At 31.4% G+C, this 18,747-nt stretch overlaps 1 protein-coding gene across 4 annotated transcripts in view; it reads left to right on the top strand.

The window, feature by feature from the left end:
* The window catches only part of LOC130441144 (titin), a 453,335-nt gene that overhangs the window by 286,369 nt on the left and 148,219 nt on the right, over window positions 1-18,747 (top strand). For all 4 annotated transcript variants that reach the window (XR_008909591.1, XM_056774695.1, XM_056774694.1 and 1 more), the window contains exon 3: window positions 4,000-4,154. Coding sequence is in view for 3 of the 4 variants with exons in the window: in XM_056774695.1 (XP_056630673.1) it covers window positions 4,000-4,154 (155 nt within the window). In the remaining variant the exon portion in view is untranslated. The remainder of the gene's footprint in view (window positions 1-3,999; window positions 4,155-18,747) is intronic.

Genomic DNA, 18,747 nt, shown 5'->3' with positions numbered 1-18,747 from the left:
AAAAACGGAATAAAATTTTAAAAATCCATTTATCGTGAGTATGTTAATAAACACAAGAAAATGCATTGATATTCTATTTTGAGCATTGTAGATAATTTGTAGACTACAAAAGGTTCAGAAACCATTACAAAATATCCGTTTGTTCCATTGGATGCGTACGTACGTAAAATCTCTTTGAAATTTTGTGAACAACGGCATTATTTTATTTTCTCTATCCATATGTGGATTCTGTAGAACAATTTACGATTATTGGATACCAAAGTTTGCTGTAATAAATCGAAATTGGTAGTCCCTTGATACAGTTTGAGTTTGGAATCGTAAACACAACAGAATGTGAATGTATGCCGAGGCACGTGCTTCTCGCATCCTAGCCACTTCGGCTATATTCGAAATATATTTTTATTTGAAGATTAAGAGAGAAAAATAATATATAAAATGTGTTTTTGAATACGGGACCCAATTACCTAAGCGGTAAGAGCCGCTGTGAAAATTACTTGTTAGGAAATAATTCAGCAGTTCGTCAAACATTTTAATTGGACAGTTTCTGTATATCCCAAAATTCACTCAAGATAGTGAGATATGCTGCTCGGTGTAGCACCAAGTTGCAAGAAATGATAGCTAATAAGTGGTTCCATCAGGAGATCGTTGAGAAATCGAATCAGCAAGACGACAGGAAACATGTTATTCTCTAAAAAACTCCCTCAAATAATAAAAAAACAAATCGCTTTATGTAACGTAAACTCTTGTTTCATTGGAAACTAGAAATAGTTGCTGGTTTCCAATTTCTTTCTAGAGGTCCAATTTCTGGTTCCTATGCAAGTTTCAAAAATTTAAAATATAGTTTACAAGCAAAATGAATTCACCAACTCATTTTGTCCTAAAAAAAGCTGACATAGCTATGAAAATAAATAAGTATTCCCCTTAGCAAATCAAATTTAAATTATTGCATGAATTTATTAAGTTATAGTATTTGTTCCATTTAAAATGTTCGCTTTGTATACAATATCTTTCGTCTTGTGTAATGATTCAATGTAATTCCATCTTCAAATAGGTCATGTCATAATTTCGTACCGAAATTAGGATAAGAGGGAATTAGAGCTCAAATTAATCTACAGCTCAAAGAAAAGATTTTTAATACTGAAACACGCATTTATATTCGACTTTATTCCACTTATTCTGTTACTTTGTCTATTTAAATGAAATTTTCTAATGATCTTTTCACTTAACTTTTAAAATTTCGCATATTATCTCGATCTTCACGATTATACGTGTTTGATAAAACATATTTAAAACTATCGTTAGTTGTTAGAAATACCGATCGTCCAGAACGCGTCGGCAACAGAGCCCGTTTTTAAGAATTTCTGATAGATCATCGACACTGTTGAACTATTTGATAGAAGCGAGATCTGAAATTCGGTTATTCATTCTGAAAACGCATCTACTCGTCGCGCACGTGTCATAATACAGACATAACTGTCTGACGCATGAACATGCTTCATTTTAATTTCTTTCGACAGCGTTCCCAAACTTATGAGCGTTGACGAGCTTTTGCCGATTTTTCGAGGGCGTTGCCTGACTTCAGAGAAACATCAGAGAAAAAAAGTTATAAGGTAATGAAGCAACTAAGGAGAACTGATGAAATAAATACAAAATATAACAATTAAAAAACACTTTCGAAAATATATAATCTGATTTCCTTATATTTGATTAATTTCACTTTATATCGTATCATACTGTATAATTCCGACATCTCACTTCAGTCAGATTGTTTAAATGTAAACGAACGTTTTGTCTCTGTAGGTTGAAAACAAAATTTCTCGCAAGGATGAACATTTGACAAAATGAAGGAATTATTTACGGTGCCCTTAATCAAGGTCTTAGTGACGACCACAACATTATTAGGGTTTGTTTATTGAAGAGATGAGTCGTCAGTTGTTAAAGTACTAAGCTTCGAGCACATAAGACGCTTTTAACATACTCGAATTAACGCGGATGTTGTTTACCGCAAATTCGACGAAAATCTTCTAATTCACACGTTAATCAGCGGTGACTTTGAAGTCGAACGTGATGTTTGTTTTGCAATTAAATGTTGTTTGTTTGAAATATTTGTATTAGAATATACGGTTAGATGAAAAACATATCAACTTGCTACGTGAAATATAAATATAACTGGAAAAATGATGAATTATTATCTAATTTGAGATTTATTTTTGAATGTATTTTATCTCCCTTTTGAATATGAATAGTTACCTTTCAGGTAACTATTCATACTTTCTTTGCTGGGTAAATATTTCGATTTCTGATTAACTATAATTTTTTACAAGAAAAAACCATTAATGAAACACAGTTTGGTATCGTGACGGTTGAATGCAGATCAAAAGCTTGCATTACAAGCAAACGAATGTTTGCATATCTCCAATGGTAATTCTAATCAAATTTCTCATCAATATCTAGCAGTGGATGAAACTTGGATACACCACGAGAACCTTGGAAATATATAGGATGTCGATTTTCATGAAAATTCTTGTTCATTGTTAATATGTGACACAGACATTAATGGAAAAAAAGTTTTAGCGCAGCCGTGGTAGCAAGAAAAATATGTGAAATTGAAGAGGAAGACACTGTTTTAATCGTTTTAATGGTGGCTGCGTTTGATATTTAGGTCACAAAGGTAGCAGTGGAAAACCAAACTGGTACCAGCACTCGCCGATTATCAGACTTCCATGGACCATCTTAAGATACTTCAAATCGCAAATCACAAGATCTGTAAAAGTTGACGAATAATGCAACACGAATTAACCGAGATTCAAAAGAAACGTCGAATTGCTACTTACGATGAGAAATGGTTTTATTTAAACGGCATTGAACATGGAAAATGAGTGGTTAGACAAAGAAAAATTACTAGAACGCATCGTAAAAAGAGATCTCGATTCGAACAGAAACCTTGTTGTGTTTGGAGTAGGATTATGAAGGTTTAGTTCACTTCTAAATAATTCCATAGTGGAGTTATCGACGCCATGGAATTTAATGGATAGCAGATGCGAATATATCATATATCATAATAAAAAAAACATGGTTCGTTTTGAAAATATATCCATGAAGTTTTCCCGGAGCTTCATCATTTGTATCTAAAAAAATCGTTGGAAATTATAAGCAACATAAAAGTAAATAGATTTAAAAGACATTTTATTTAACGTGTTTTGCTTCTAACGAATAATTTCATTCTTTCTAAGACACTTGAAACAAAGGATCATATAGTGCTGAAAAGTGTTATAAGTTCCTTCATAGATTTAATGAACAAGATTTTTGAATTTGAATCATTCTAGTGTAAAAGTGAGAAAAATCACTACAATATTTAAAAATCTGTCATCGGTCCCAAAAATTAATAAGAGTAAGTTAAAATTTTTCAACAACGATTTCTTCAATCTATCAAATAATCACCCCGTATGATATTTGTGATGACAATAAAGCATCCAAGTGAAATGGACAAGTTAGTTTTTCACTACTTTCCTGTATTTATTTCCTTTCATAGCTGCCGTCAATTTTCTGAACTGGTAAATGAAAAGTTTAGTGACATCTAGTTTAGCTGTCATATCATACAAAAGATCTGTGATGTCAACTACGTATAGTTACTAAAGTAACTTTTCCATTTTGCTCAACTGTCTAGCTTATGAAATCGTTGCAATTGAAACATCCCAGGACAATAAAGGAAACTTCGATAAATGTGCAGGAATTATTTTTATTCGAAGTAGAATAGAATGCCGTTGTCAATATGTTTCAAACGAAAAGTTTGTTATAAAAATTTCATTCAGTATATAGTCCAATCGTTATTTATCGATTTCATTATTATATTTGTATATTATATTTTTTCATTTTTTAATAACATATAAAGAAAATTTAAGATATTTTACAAAGATTCATATGTTAAAAGATAAATGCTGCTGCTCAAAGCCTCATTATAACGAGAAAGTGTATTTCAATTCAATATTTCTATTGCAGAATGACAGTGGAGTACACCAATGAAACTAATGGTGCAGTTTTGAAGATATCTCCAGTTGAAGGTGAAGACGAAGCAACGTATAAATGTGAAATCACCTACCTCGTAGTCAAAGAAAATTGTGATGTCATTCAAATCGTAAAATTGAAAACTTTGAGTAAGTACATGAGTAGATAGTCAAAATTAATTCCCAAAATCGTAAAAATTATGGGAAATATCACATCTGGAAATTTCATATAGTTTTATGACTTGTTCATAACTTTTTTACAAAGCTTCAAACGCAGTTCATATATTTTTTTGCTAATTTACACAAAAACATTTTGGAAAAAAAATTGGAAAATGTTTGTTTCTCCATTTTTTATCTTCAATCTTAGTAAGACCATTTTTTTATTGGTGAGTATTTTCAATTTTTCAAAGTTAACTTTTAATATTATACACTTGATTCCAATAAGTGATTTTAAGAATGGTTTTTTTCATAAAACTTTAATGATTACTCAATAAAAAAGATACAAACTATTATATGTGAGAAAAGGTCAATTTTAAGAGAAATTGTTATTATTTTTAATTGTAAAAACATAATAAATCAACATTTTTCCATACATTTTAAAAAAAATATAATAACTTCATTTGATCATTTGAAAAAAAGTTATCAACAGTTATAAGTGAATGAGTGCATTTTCATGAACATTTAAAGCCCTGAAACCAATATAAGCTTTTATATTTTTTATTCCCATAATTTTTTTGGTAAATCCGTCGTAAAAACGAAGATTTAAAAAAAATTCTTTGAAATCGGATGATTTTTCGATTTTCTAGAGCCAAAAGTATAAAATTACCCTTTTATTAATATACGCGGATGGGATTATGAAAATGTACAAAAAACCGATGTTACCATCATTGAAAATTTCAAAATAAAGTTTCTTACTTACTTACAACGTACGTGAACCATGACATATTCTAAACAGTATTATTTATAGAGATCTTAACACTTTGAGCCCCAACCAAACTCGACAAACTTTTCTGTAGGCCCAAATTTTTTTTGTGTTTTCACACTCTATATGGGGTATGGATTTATGGAAAAATTAAATAAAAATCTATTTGAAATTAAAAGTTGACCACCAAAACTTTCCCCAGGGCCCGGAGCATATACAAAAAACTTTATATTGCACTTTTCTCTCGAAATAAATATTTTCATTATATTTCTTTGAAGTTTCACCCAATTTGTAGTATTGAAAAACAAAATTTGTTTTTCTATCCTTTGAACGATGAATCACGCTTTTATGTTAAGTGCACAAAATGTGCGATGTGTTTTATAAAATATTATATGAGACACAGGTAACGTGAAGGTGACGCAGATGAAAAATTTTAGTCAAATATTATTCGAATTATGTTGAAGAAAACAACATCAAGAGTAATTGTTTTACAATGGAGTTGAAGATCATGCAAAAAAAGCAAATGGACCAAGTGTACAGTAATTTTTCAAGATCCCAGGACGGTCCACCCAAACTGTAAAGCACATTTAAATATAGTCCATTTGGCCAAGGAACAAGTTTGAAAAGATATACGTCGTGGAGTCCTTAGGACAGCTCTGGGCTCTGGGGAAAGTTCACTTGCGGCCCTATGGACCGCACCGGTGCTAAAAGTGTTAAAGTTTCTAATGTGACAGAAACAATTAAAGACGGTAACTGAAAGACATTATAAAAAACTTCCTGAACATACCAACCCCGAGGTGCTTCAACTATTAGTCAATTTTGCAAATCAATGCAGACGATTGAAAATAACATAAAAGTGATTAGTGATTAAAATTAAGAAAAGCTAATTATTATGATCATGATCTGAATTCTTACAAATATGACAAAAAAGTAATAAAAATCAAAAAGTTCTTGTAGATCATGATTAAAATTGAAAATTTCCAACAAAAATTGACCTGAAATGAATAATATGTGAATAATTACTAATATGATATGTTAGTCTCAAAATAATATCCTTTATACATGTTTTGCAGCGTCTTTGTATCATGCTTTATATTGTTTTTGATATGTACACATTTCCTGGTCGTTAAATACATAGATACAATATTGAAATAGTTACCTAGATAACCAAATTTAACCAATATAGACTATTTATAAATCAAACGTATGCGACTCTGAAAGAATCTATAAATAATTTACGACTATCACCATTGAATATTGTAATGAATCTGAAAGACACGTTATTCTTATCAATAATTACTAGCTAATATTTACTCTTGCGAATCGAGCTCTCGATCCGCGCGATGATGAAATATTAATATTATTATAAATAATAATATTTTACTCTTACTTCACTGTCTGTTTACTGGGCAGCCCTAATAATATTGTGAATTCTTTTTCAAAACATCGGCATGCCTATCAAAAATTAAACATACCGAATGTTGTATTGGACAGAGACGGCTTCGAGTGCATCTTGACGTTCGTTAAGAGTCTACGTTGACCTTAATATTTTTTTAATGTCAAGTATTTGTGAAGTAAAATAGATTTATTTTTGTTAAGGCTAACTTTTTTGTAATAAATTTGTGAATACTTAAAATTTCCAAAACAATTGAAGATAGGTATTAGACATTTTACATGAGCTATAGTTTTTCGAAAAATCCAAAAAATTAATGGTATACAGAGGGTTTCATTTGAAATAAGAAAGTTAATTTAACGAATGTATCCCTTTTTGGCTATTCCTCATCGTATATTCAATTAAACGTGTAATATTCTAGTTTCTCATTCAAGTTAATGGTTTTCCATTCAAGTTAATATTATAGTTATCGATTGGTATAAGACGCCAGCATTATAGACGTAAATAATTCCAATCCGGATAAGAATTGAAATGTTTATATAGCTCAAAAGAACCGAAAATATATTCAGTATAAAGAGAAATTAAGGTCAATAGCCAATTGTCAGATGGGATCTTTCTGTTTGTTCTATAATATGGATGCTATCCACTTATCTTTTTATGCACCCAACATATGCTATCTCTCCCAAAAAGTAAAAAGTATGCGCATCACATGAAGATCATTTTCTGTCAACACTCATCCGGTTTTCTAGGGTTATAAGTTTTGAAGGAGCACCGTCTTCGGAAACTAAGAAGAATCTCATAGCATGTACCATTTGGTCCCATAATTTCACTGTCAAAACTGATAAGGCTGATAAAAAAAAGTTAAGACGCATTCTCGTTATGGTACTTATGAATATTGCAACTAGACGGTGCTCTTAGTTTCGATATTGTAAAAGTGGTTTCAATCATATTTACTGTAACTTTCCACTGAAGAATTTATTAGAACGCAATGTTCATCTTTATTTTTATTGAAATCGTTATTTTAACTCACTTAATCGAACCCCTTAACTCAATAAAAAATAATTATTGTATGGGTTTTTTTATAACTATCCGCATTTATTTTATGTCTTGATTGTAATTTTTGTTTTTGATTTCACATAATCAAAAGTACGTGAGTTCATCTTGATATTTTATATCCTATATTATCGATTGATGAGTTTTTGATTACCTCAAAGAACATCCGTTCAGTTATTCATCACAAACTTATTATATCATGACAAACTCATTCGAGCAGTTCATTAAAAATCAAATTTAAAACACGAGAATCTGGGAATGATTGCTAGCAGCAGTCGATAGTCGTTGAAAACAGCCTGGATTCGAACAAACACGGATGCGTTGAAAAGGTATTTACCTCAAACAGAACAATTAAACGCTATATTTTCCAGAAAAATGTCAATTTTTTACCGTTAAGAGAAGATAGTTGAAGTTGAATACTATACTTAATCTACGACTATGATAATAAAAAATAAAAAAAGATACAAGTGAAAAAAACATCATTTTGATACCACTAGATAGGTAGATTCTTGGACACATTTAATAAAAAACTAGTAGACTAAAAAAATCTTAAACCTTTCATCTCCAGACCGCTATTTTGTTTAAAGCTAACCGCGTATCTCTTTCCCTCTTTTAATACTGGTCGAGAGGCGAGTTTATAATCAAAATTTTGATGAAAATAAATCCATTGTAGCTAGAGTCATGTTGTATGATTCAGTTAGCAAGGAAGACCAAGTTTGAACATCTTCAATAATTAATAACGTTTATGGAAATTGATTGCCATGTTTTTATGGTGCCATACCTTATGAATAATAATAAAAATAAGTAGATCTCTGCTATAACCTCTTGAATTTAATTCCTGATTGGTTAAATCGCAGCCGATTTGTATAAATTGTTAACTAATAATGACCATTTCGTTCTTTCTACAGTTCTTGTAAAGACTAATTTGAAAATTGACTGAGATAGTATTCCAGACATCAGTCGCCCACCTACCGAACCAAAAAAAGAGCTCTGTTATTTAATGCCACTTATCAACTACAGAGAAGCAAAATATTGTCAATTTGTATGAAGAAATCTTAGATGAACCAAAGACAAAGTTGAATATGGAAAAAGAAAACGTTTAATAATCCTTCAAGCAGGATCTAGTATAGATTTGTTAAAGATGCATTGCTAATTTCTGAAAGTAAAAAAACTGAAGGTTATCATGAAGATTAATATTTGAAAACTGGTTTTCTGAATATCAAAAATAATTGCCAGGCGGTGCTGTAAATGCATCTCGCCAAAGCCATAGTATTTCAGTATAACATTTTTTTCGAAATAATTTCCGAATAATTTGATAATGAGGGTTAAGAGGATTTTGAATAGTTGATACAATTGGTCGGTACGATAGATCATACATTTTTTCCATGACGGTATTATAAATTTTTTTTGGTCTCTGATGATGGATTATTATTTTGTTTTTTATATGAATTCGTATGGTCCTGTTTAATTTTTTTTGGAGCTGTATTATCATTAAATGATTTTCTTTATGAAATTTATATCAAATGTCGAATATCATCTGGTGGCATTTGTTCTAATTATTTCAATTATAATTTAAATTATTATATAATAATATATAACTAGCTTTTATCCGCGGCTTCGCTCGCATCGAATCCATTAAATAAGTATCAGAAATCATTATAATAGAAAAGAACGAACTCTGTAGCTATATTAGAACTTGAGATATAGATCTTTGAATGTAGAAAAATTGCCAAAAACCTACAAAAATCCTAACTCCACATTGAATGTCCGCGCCTAGCTCCTCTTTTACTCAACCGATTTAAGTGTTCAAAAACTGAAAAGAAAGAAGGTGTTTCAGCGAGTGTTCTTAAACCAAAACGAAGTCTCTATCTTGAATAGAACCTGAGATATTGAGGATAGAACGTGTGTATGTGAAAAACTCCCATAAGTAATGTACAGGGGGAAATCGCATTTGAGTATAACTTGAGAATGGTGAAAATGAGATGAAATCCGATGGTTGATGGCTGATCTGTGTATCAATACCTTTCATTGAAAAAAAAATTAAGCAAATCGGTTCGGTAGAACGCCTGAACGGACTCGGAATGGAAATCATCAATTTTTTTCAATATATAAGACTATATTATGATTTTTTGTCATAATTAAAATTTTTGTACTATAGTGAATACTTTCTCGCTTATTTTCAATTTGATTTCAAATTTCGCACTCTCCAGCACCATTCTGTTCTCAATTCCAGTGAATTTCAGTGATTTTCTGATCAATTTTGGACAAAATTGTTAAAAATATCTGTTTAAATACTCCACTCAGCCCCAAACGAAGTTGTAAGTTTTCGCTAAGCACAATGTATTGTTCAAACCTCGTAATTCCATGTTCGGATTCCGTGTGACATTTTCCGGCACTCTTTACCTTTTAAAGCAACATAAAGAAGTACTTAACCCAAAAACCCTTATTATATCCAGCCACGGAATCTGTCGACATCATAAATAGAAGGTTTTTGTCAAACGTGTTACTAAAACCGTAAACGATAAAGACAATTGTGCATATGCGAACGTAAGTAAATGGTAAATTCATAATGAAGGTCCGTTAACTGGTCATTTGGATGACTTCGTTATTAGAAATTTCCCAAAGGGTACGTTGTTTGCGAAATTAAATTGAAACAAAACAGTTGTCAGCAGCATACAATTCCAGCGACATAATTTCGGTTATGGAGGCATCTGCAATGCGCTCACTAACCCAATAATATATATTAATAAAAATGTCGCTTTAAGAATAAAAAAACAATAGCATGGGAAATAACTCGAATCGAATTAAAAACTCATAAAATAACTAATTTTTTAGAAGTACTTACACTTACACTAACATGTACATTGAGCCTCACTCGATAATATAATTATCCTCTGGTACAATCTCATTCTCACACTTTTTTTTTAATATCAATTCCGAAATCTGAAAATTATCACAGCATTCATAGAAGTGTCTTCCTCAAATACCCGACATTATCTCCGTAATTCCATTCGCGGATGATCTTCATTTTATCGTTCCTTACTTGGTTTATCTTCATTACATATTCATAGAAAATTCTCTAATTCTCATTAAAAAGCATTTCAGTGTGTCACTGTCATGTGATTCATATTCTGCGGATGAAAAATATTGGAATCAGATGCTAGAATTATGATTTTACATTTTTTGTCATAAAATTTACTTTGTTACTTAATTATTACGAGGTTTGCTTAGAAAATACAGTGAATCAAATGATTATAACAGAATTTTTTCAGACAAGCTCTACTCTACTGCTTTTGTGAGATGGTGTTTACCATTATAATATCAAAATTTGTCTACGGTGATGATATACTGTGACGAGAAAACAGCCACACGCCATCTAACTAAATACGACTAAATAAGAAATTGTGAGTGGGTCCATCTACTGGGTAACCATTGAATTATATTCTAGATGTTTCTGGGAAGACTTGGCTATTACTAGACACTATGCTCTGCTTTGAATCATCGCAAAAATATATATAAAACAGGAGATCACGTTAGAGCCGTATTGGAGATACGCGGCTTAAACAAAACTGTTAATAATATTGTTATCAAGGTAAATAGCGTCACAGTACTAATTTTCTGACTGTTTGTAACTGGTATGAGTCAATTAAGGAAAAGGAAGAGTCCCTTGATCTCAAACCATATTAAAATGTGCAAGTCATGTACCATCTTGTCTATTTAAACACGTGATTGATGTTAGTGAAGTCAATTGACCTCGTGCTGAAAGTATGACCCACCAATGTCGAATATCAAAGTCATGGTCGTTCCAAAGGCAGAAATATAAATTGTTAAAATAGATACTAGGACGATGTACCAACAAAAAGACCTAAAATATTTGTTTTTACTTGCAACAACTCTGTCTACATCAGTCTAATTCTAAGTCAACAGATTCAACAGTTAATTCATGTATTTTTACATATTTTTGTTATTGACGAAACTAGTTTATACTCAATTTTCAAATCATCTCAAAAACATCATATGAATTCTTCTCTTCGAAAAGTATTTATTTGTGCAAAGAATTTCAATTTCCACGTGGAAATTACAGTTCTTATTTCAATTAATTGTGGTTGGACTGAGCTTTCTCAATCAAAGTAGATTATTGTGAACAAAAAATGCATCAATTTGTAAGTAAGTGTTAAAAGAATTTGATTACCCTACAATTTTAATCAAAATCGTATCGCGACACTGAAGATTCAATCACAAAAAAACAATCGAACAATGAATAGAATAATGTAAAAATAATTGTTCTATTAATAAAAATCTGTTTTGGTCTTTTCAATTAAACATCCTGTGTCTCACTAACGTGTCAACTCATTGTTGTAATTTAAAAATTATCATTTCCAACTTCTGCACGTGTAATCACATCAAGGTCTGTAACTAACAGCATTATTAACATACAAATCTCTAAAAAAATGTATTTGATGTTTCACAAACGAACAATTCATAACATTCTATTTATTACGTAACTATTCTAACTTTTTTCCATTCTAACTTCGTCTCTATTAGCTTCTCTCTTTTCAACGTTTACCATAGAAGCTACATCACATTGGATTTCTTTTGAGTGAAATTAAAAAGCCCTACAAGAGCTGTCGTCGTTGTGGCCGTATCTGAAATGATTTATGCCCGCCTCGGTAGACCTACGAGGGGTGATTTGAGATATTTCTTCAAAGACACAATTAATTATTCATTTACTTCATTCGTCGATGTTTTCGTCTATTGTTTCTCATTATAAATCATTATTAATAACGAATGAATTCTTCTACTTATAAACGTTGAGCATTCGACAGTCTAAAAATGAGGACAATGACATGGAAAAACTGAAAGTACCCAAAAAGTGAATTGGTGAAAATGATTATGCTAAATTCTAGAACAAGAATAATGGAAAAGAAGGACTATCTGATGAATTTGAAATAAATGCTGGGGTAAGGCAAAGGGCTGGACCTTCCAGCAGAAGTTATAATAAGGAAATGTGATATAGATGGAAGTATCATTAATAAATAAAAACAAATGGCATATCCTGATGATCTAACTATAATAGCAAAAGAACAAACAAATCTTGAACACATATTAGGAAAAATTGTAAGAGAGGATTGAAAATAAATCAGATATACGTGCTTGGAACAAACAGATTCAAGACAGAAAGAAATGAAGAATATTACTCGATGCTTCAACATGCGTTAGCTATAATTAATTAATGATAAAATGTGCTGACTACCCACGAAAAGGTCAAAAGAGTTCAATTTAATTTTGAATAGAATGTATAACCTTGTATGTATATAGACGTTGAGATTAATTTCAATTCAAAACGTTTCTTTATCATATATTCGTACGAATTGTTGACAAAAGTTCATTTTTTCATAAAGAATTTTTGTTATGCCAGAAGAAACATGCATTTATTCATTTAGAAGATCTTAAATTTTTATTTGGCTAGTTCTATTTGTAGTAAGTAAATCCTTTAGGGTTGTTTTCAATATATTGTAAATTATTGTTATAAATAATACAATAAGAATCTCTTTTAGCAGTATAATAAATGGCCAGGTTTTTAGACATTTGATTAACGTGTTTAATTTTTTTCCAAGGCTCGCGTTGGCAAACTCACATGATTGGAAGTAGTAACTCTCTTCAAGGCTTGCGTTGGCAGGATCGCTTAACCTGAAGTAGTAATTCTTTTCAAAGCTCGCGTTGACAGGATCGCATAACTTGAAGTAGTAATTCTTTACAAGGCTCTTGTTGACAGGATTGCTTAACCTGAAGTATTAATTTTTTACAAGGCTCGCGTTGGCAGGATCGCATAACCTGAAGTATTAATTTTTTACAAGGCTCTTGTTGACAGGATTGCTTAACCTGAAGTATTAATTTTTTACAAGGCTCGCGTTGGCAGGATGGCTTAACCTGAAGTAGTAATTCTTTTCAAAGCTCGCGTTGGCAGGATCGCTTAACCTGAAGTAGTAATTCTTTTCAAAGCTCGCGTTGACAGGATCGCATAACCTGAAGTAGTAATTTTTTACAAGGCTCTTGTTTACAGGATTGCTTAACCTGAAGTATTAATTTTTTACAAGGCTCGCGTTCGCAGGATCGCATAACCTGAAGTAGTAATTTTTTACAAGGCTCTTGTTGACAGGATTGCTTAACCTGAAGTATTAATTTTTTACAAGGCTCGCGTTGGCAGGATCGCATAACCTGAAGTATTAATTTTTTACAAGGCTCTTGTTGACAGGATTGCTTAACCTGAAGTATTAATTTTTTACAAGGCTCGCGTTGGCAGGATCGCATAACCTGAAGTATTAATTTTTTACAAGGCTCTTGTTGACAGGATTGCTTAACCTGAAGTATTAATTTTTTACAAGGCTCGCGTTGGCAGGATCGCATAACCTGAAGTATTAATTTTTTACAAGGCTCTTGTTGACAGGATTGCTTAACCTGAAGTATTAATTTTTTACAAGGCTCGCGTTGGCAGGATCGCATAACCTGAAGTATTAATTTTTTACAAGGCTCTTGTTGACAGGATTGCTTAACCTGAAGTATTAATTTTTTACAAGGCTCGCGTTGGCAGGATCGCATAACCTGAAGTAGTAATTCTTTTCAAGGCTCGCGTTGGCGTTGACAGGATCGCATAACGAAGTAGTAATTCTTTTCAAGGCTCGCGTTGAAAGAAGCACATGACCTGAAGTAGCAATTCTTTCTTTTTTAAAAGTTTTAATTAAATTAAAACAGTTTGTACGAATTTGTTGTCCCCAAACGCTTATAGAACAACTTATATTATTTGAAACCGATGATGAATCAGATGAAATGATGAATAATTATAACTACCAATATTTAAGGTAAATGACTTGGTACATTTTCAGATTTGTTTGCTAAAATGTAAACAAATGAAAATACAAGTAAACAATTATTTTAGAAAGAACTACCTTCTGATGCCTTATTGTTATTACTGTCACTTAGGTAAATATCTTCGCTCACTAAACGAATGAACAATAATAGTTAATAGATTGGATGAAATTTCAAATTACTCTTGTTTTTTTTTTTGGAAATGATTTATATAGCCGAATGAATTGGTATAATAAATAGCGTTGGTATTTTCCGACGGTCCAATGGTCTGGTTATAAACGTTTTCTTTTCTAAGTGGTAGGGCCGAAAACTTCGAAACGTTATTTATTCGATTCGTTTATGCGAAATAGCCTGGTATCTAATGGCGCGTACTAAGCATCTGCATCTGTGTGTGTAGGAACTTTCGAGATTCGCAACAGTTTGAATGCTGCGAGGGTGAAAGGGTCCGTATGAGCAGATGTTCGATTTCGTGTGGTTGGTAATGATTCATGTAGTGGAAATGCCGATGTATATGCATTAAGAGTCAAGCAGACTTTTAGGTAGACTATGTTTATACACCTGAACTTCGTTCTCTTGAAACCTGTAGTAGCATATATAATATTTCCCACTGGATTCGCTGTAAATAATCATCATCAACAATTTCATGTTTTGATTAGACTTATATAGTTGTACTCTGAAATTGATAGTCAAAAATACGTAAATAATGATTAAACTGTTCCAACATCAACTACATAGCAATTTCCTAATACATATTATAAATGAATCTTTATAAAACGAGTATTAGCATTCGACTTTCTCATTATGGTTCAAGATACGAAGGTGATCTAAGAAGTTTCCGATCTCAACTTAAAGATTATACACCGTTAAAAATGTGCTTGGTAATTTCACCAAAACTGTGTAGTTTTAACTAAAAGTTATTCAGTGAGTTTACTAATCAACATATTCCAAATCACATTTTTTTTAATCTAGTATATCGTAAAAAATCTTTCAATGACAAGCTATTATGCTTTGAGGATAATAATGATACGTGTTATTATTTATTTCAGTTTTTTTGGGAAAGAAAATTAAAATCCCTCCCCACTTAAATCGAAATGTTACTATTTCTGCAATCTACATCAATGTTACGAAAAAGTGATATGGTTGCTGGAGCCGACCCTGTCTAGCTATGATAAAATTTTCAAATTTGGCGACGGCGCGGCGCGTCTGATATAATTTTTATGAACCGCGGAATTCGTTTGGTGTTTGTTTACGTTGTTTTTTTCCTACTAATTTCTGGAAAGGTCTATTAATCTATTTGGATTGATCAAATGCGCATTTGAAAAATCATACTTTTCGTTTAACAATTTTGTAGAATATTTTTCTTGAATGATAAAAATATTGATTTTCTCTGTCACGATTTATTCCCCTCGATAAGGCTTGGTATATATACCAAAAAATGAATTCCGCTATAGTGGAAAGACCCCGGTTCTATTGAATATATGAACTTTATACAGGTAACAGTCGATATTTATTTATAAATAAAGATTTTATTACCAGTTCAAGTTCAATCTTTCGTCGCGAGTCTTTTTATTTCTAAATATAAAAGTAGGAAATAACTATTGAATACCGTTGAAACTATATGAAAATCTTAAGTCCGAGTTCTATAAACGACGTTTTATATCTGAAACAATTTTCCATTATCAGCTCCATTTGGAGCAATAAATTTCAAATGGCCACAAAGCTAAAAACACTTAAATTTTTCCAGAGGCGAGAGAATTTCCCTCGAAGGGTTCGAACTTCTGACACTTCTAACGCTTCTTTGATTTCTTGCTTTGAGTGTGACGATACATATATCCAGTGGCGCTACATAAAATTTTTGTTCAAAATGACATTTTCATTCAACCACGACCATGGTTCAATGAAATTATTTTTAATATTTCATGAGGAGACCTGAGAAAAGATTAATGATTATAGAGATTGAACGGATGATTTTGATATTAATATAAATATGCAATGAAAAAATGAAATTGCACCCTAACTGACAGATTGAAATGCCTTGAAATATAGAAATTATAGCTTATACAGCTATAGAATCATATAAAAACAGGTTGTCTTTCAATTGAAACCAAAGACGATACGAAATGTTTCGCTTAAGTTTTCGTAATGAATTTGTATATTACTAATCTCCAAAATCTATTTAATATAGAAATCAAGAGGCGATTTATATCGATACTTACAAAAACAGTTTATTATATAAAGATAAATTAGCTTCGATCCCAAGTAGTCACTCAAGGCAACATGAAAAAGAATATGGAAATTCTTTTGTTTATGGCTTTGCTCTCGCAATTTTTTAAATTCTCAGAGATAATAACATGAAAATAGTATTCGTAAACCAAGTTTATATATTGATAGTTTAGAAAAAATATGTGTATATTTATTTCTATCAATATCAACTACGATGGTAGCCTTTAAAGTTTTTACAAAAAGTTCTGTAGCCGCTCAAAAGAATTGTGGAAACTTCTTTTGAACCCTGATATTCATATCAAAGAAACATGATTTTGAATGTCTTCAAGAGTTTCTTGAGGTGATGCTTAGTTGTTTGACTTGTTGCATGGGAGCTTGTATGCGGAATTTATCTATCATACCCAAATATTCATGCTATCTGCGATTCCCTAAGAAACACCTCTATCTGTCTGTAAGTCATATACTGAGCTAGAATCATGTCCTGATCCATGAAATTGCTCAGCCATTTCAATAGGACATTTTCGAAACTCCACAATAGAGTCCCGACTTATTACTAAGTGATTTTCCCTGAATTGAAACAGTGTCTTGGAGAGCGGCGCTTACAAACTGACGTGGAGCTTGAAATAAACGTCACAACTCAGTTCTAATCATTGGTCTATGCCTTAATCGTCAAGGTGATTATGTAGTGAAATTAACAGTATTTATACCTTACTAATATTTAAGTACTATATCATAATTTTTTTAATTACCCCCAGGCTGCTTGCCTATCGCTTTATATATCTAAAAGTATATTCTAGAACCTTCGAAACCTAAAAGTTTCTGTTTTTTCTTCAAAGGCATTCAGAAAAATATAATGCGATTATGCGCAGGACTGGCTACAAATGACTTGTTAATGAATGTTATGTATGACCGGATTATAAATTTGAGTGTAGGAATCATACGTTTAAATTAATAATTGTGAAACATATAATACTGAATAAAAAAAGCTTGGTCATATGATATCGTGAAAAATGAATCTTTCGGGACGATCGATCAATCTTTGTTAACCTGTTTGTCATTTACATTGTTACAACTGATCTGAATTTACGAAATTAAATTCATGTTACCCAAATTTAATACATGTTGGTTGCGTGAATAAAACGAAGTTGTCCTCATGTGTAATGTATGTACGTGAAATTTTTTATTTGATCCAATAAAATCTACCATTCGAAGCTGACGTTATACAACATGCTAATAGTTCGATTTCTGCTCGTTTTTTTTTTAACAAAATGTAGAATGAAAAGTTTTCCAAATAGATCGGGGAATTACTACACACAGGCCAATCCAAGCCCATAGCATGGTGATAATTTTCTTCCATTCTTTAATATTTTTTGTCTTCGCCTTCCATTATCGACCTCCGATCTCGATTAGATCTCCTTGTGCCTCCATCTTTCTTTAGGTCTTTTGTATCATATAATTTTCCTAATTTCTTGTTATTTCCTTTGATAAGTATCCCAAGCTGAACTTAACTTGTTCGAATTCAATTATTTTCCACGTTTGTGATTCTGCTTCAAGATTTATTTTTGTTTCATTTGTTTTATGTGCCATTTTCGTGAGGTTAGGTTATTAGTACTTTCAGTTCTTTTATCATTTTATAACTTGTCATATGCCTTTCGAAAGTCGATAAAAATTACAAATATCGACCAGAACAGTAGTACCAAACATTGATATATTTGTATTCTACAGAGTGTTCAAACCAAACGGGATAAATTGGGATGTAGGCCGTAAATCAGGAAAGTTCTCATGAAATTGATTATTTACCGTTGTGTTGGGCTAAATTTGAATAAACAATGATTTACGAAACTGTTGCTATTTTTCATGAATACCCATTGAAAATCTGACAATTTTATAGCGAATTTCGTTAACCGTATGATGTTATCTCATAGCATCTCAATAGCTGTTCTAAACTTCTAAAAATATCATTTTTGAATAGACCTCTTCGTAGAAATATAAATGAAATATGAAATTTGTTGATTGTACTTCTCATTTGGAGGTAGTTGAAGGAAGGAATTGTCTTTTTACGTGGAAGTATTTCAATTTATAATTTGAATTAAATTATTTGGTAGTTTCAATGAATATGTACAGTGCATTAAATAATTTTGCTTCCACTGATTTTAATTAATAAAATAATTGGGGTTCAAAGGAAAGTTTTATTGATTGCAGTTTTTACCAACTTCTTACATATTCTACTCACCTGAATTGTGGTCGATTTAAAATTATCTTAGTTCTGTGCATGTTTTCTTTGG

This window comes from Diorhabda sublineata, chromosome 3 (assembly GCF_026230105.1).
Source record: "Diorhabda sublineata isolate icDioSubl1.1 chromosome 3, icDioSubl1.1, whole genome shotgun sequence".
In the NCBI taxonomy this organism is placed as follows: Eukaryota; Metazoa; Arthropoda; class Insecta; order Coleoptera; family Chrysomelidae; genus Diorhabda; species Diorhabda sublineata.
This window is presented reverse-complemented; position numbering and strand designations above follow the sequence as displayed.